Source organism: Oryx dammah, unplaced genomic scaffold (assembly GCF_014754425.2).
Source record: "Oryx dammah isolate SB20612 unplaced genomic scaffold, SCBI_Odam_1.1 HiC_scaffold_6837, whole genome shotgun sequence".
Classification (NCBI taxonomy): Eukaryota; Metazoa; Chordata; class Mammalia; order Artiodactyla; family Bovidae; genus Oryx; species Oryx dammah.
Genome location: NW_024076577.1, coordinates 1 through 1,831, shown reverse-complemented (window position 1 = coordinate 1,831; position 1,831 = coordinate 1). Strand labels below are relative to the sequence as shown.

General features: G+C 56.8%; 1 protein-coding gene across 1 annotated transcript; it reads right to left on the bottom strand.

Annotated features, from left to right (window-relative positions):
* Positions 1-3: 3 nt before the first annotated feature.
* On the bottom strand, positions 4-1,826 carry LOC120860051 (leukocyte immunoglobulin-like receptor subfamily A member 5; the record flags this gene model as incomplete). The annotated part of the gene is made up of 6 exons (XM_040235898.1): positions 4-65; positions 313-357; positions 597-893; positions 1,147-1,431; positions 1,608-1,643; positions 1,745-1,826. Coding segments are annotated over 6 exons (807 nt in total), but the record flags the coding sequence as incomplete, so codon positions are not given.
* Between the last annotated feature and the right edge of the window lie 5 nt (positions 1,827-1,831).

The window sequence follows — 1,831 nt, the reverse complement described above, 5'->3', positions numbered from 1 at the left end:
GAGAAGCAGTGCAGCCAGGCTCAGGTGGACTTGAGTCTCCAGAGAAGGGTGCCAAGCGGCAGGTGCTGGGAGAGAAGAGGTAGAAGGGCCGATTCCCATTTGTGGCTATTGATTAGTCACTCAGCTGTGTCCTTGGGACCCCATGGATGTGGCCCAGCGGGCTCCTCCATCCCTGGGATTTCCCAGGCAAGGGTATTGAGTGAGTTGCCATGCCCTTCTCCAGGGCATCTTCCTGATCCGGGGATTGAACCTGGGTCTCCTGTTTGGCAGGCAGATTCTCTACCACTGAGCCACCTACACTCAGTCACTCACCAGTTGAACGTCTGGGCTGTGTGCTGCTGGGAGAGTCAGTAGTTCCTGAAAACAGGGGTGAAGCGGGAGAGGTCTTCCTTATTTCCGCCCAGTCGGGGTCTCACCTCCCAGAGTCCCAGGGACCCACAGGGCCCGTCCCCCGCCCATCCCTCAGAGAGGCGTGTCTAAGCCAATGGTGCTCACACACCCGCCTCTTGTGGTCCTCTTCCCCAGCCAGTGCTTTAACAGCACAGAGTCAGCCCTCAGGGCTGGGATCAGGTGGATGGACTGGGCTTCTTCCTCACCTTCGACCTGAAGCTGCAGTGGGTCACTGGGCTGAGACCACACATAGGGGTTCTTGTGGAAGGCAACATAGCATCTGTAGGTCCCCACCTGTGTGGAGGAGACTGGACTCAAGAGGAAGATAGTCTGGCGCCCCCTGTCCTGGGGGGCGGAGCTTTGGTTCTGGGTGATGTGGTTTCCATCTTTGGTGAGGATAAATACATCATGGTTGATTTTGGAGAAACACTGCAACTTCACATTCTCCCCCGGAGCTGCCACTGTGCCAGCCAGGCTGGAGAGGGAGGGCTTCTCATAAGCTCCTGAGAGAGAAGGAAGTTCAGCGATGAAGGGAAGGGTCACGTAGGCCCTGTCCCTTTTTGTCCCCTGGGAGTAGATGTGGCTCAGGTCTCTCTCCCCTCCTTGCCTCCCTCCCCCTTGAGGAAGTCTCTCGGCATCATCCCTGAGACCTCCCCAAGGACAAGGCTTTGTTCTCCTGCTTCCTGTCCCCATAGCCTGGTCCTTCCCTCAGCAGAGGGGTCAGTCCTGGCTCTGCTGCCTCTGTGACCCCTTCACCGGTCATCACCAGCTGCAGGGGGTCACTGAACTGGGACCAGCGGCCTCCTCTCTGATAGGAGCTGTGGTACAGCCCTGACTTGTCCGTTGTCATCTCTGCAATACTCAAAGTATTGGTCTTCCTGGGCGTGATCTGTTCCTCTTTGTCCATGGGCTCAGGATTTCCCACTTTTGATATCTTGTACCCCTCAGCTTGTTTAGGTCCTTGACACAGGAGGGTCACATGACTCTTCCGTGGAACTATGGATCCAGGCAGAGCTGTGATACGAGGCGGGGGGAGATTGCCTAGAACACAGGGAACAGGTAATAGACACACAAGCGTTTCTCCCACCACCCCTCTGTTTCTCCCCCTCTTACAGCCCCCACTCTAAAGTCTGAGTCCCCTCTTTCCAGCAGCCAAGAGACCTGATACCTGGCTTAAACCCTGCTGGGTCCTCAGGAGTATCACACAGAACACTCACCCTTCTGTGCCCACATGCTCTGGCTCAGACACAACCCTGGAAAGAAACACCCGGTGAGAACAGCCCAGCCTTAGATAACCACCAGCCCTGCCCTGCTTAGCCGTCCATTTGTACCCAATCCTCTCTCCCCAACTGACCACGACAGAGCAGCGAGGGAGGAACCACGGACATGATCCCGCATTCAGGCTGCCCACCGGCCTCAGCCCTGCTCCTCTGATGAAGGA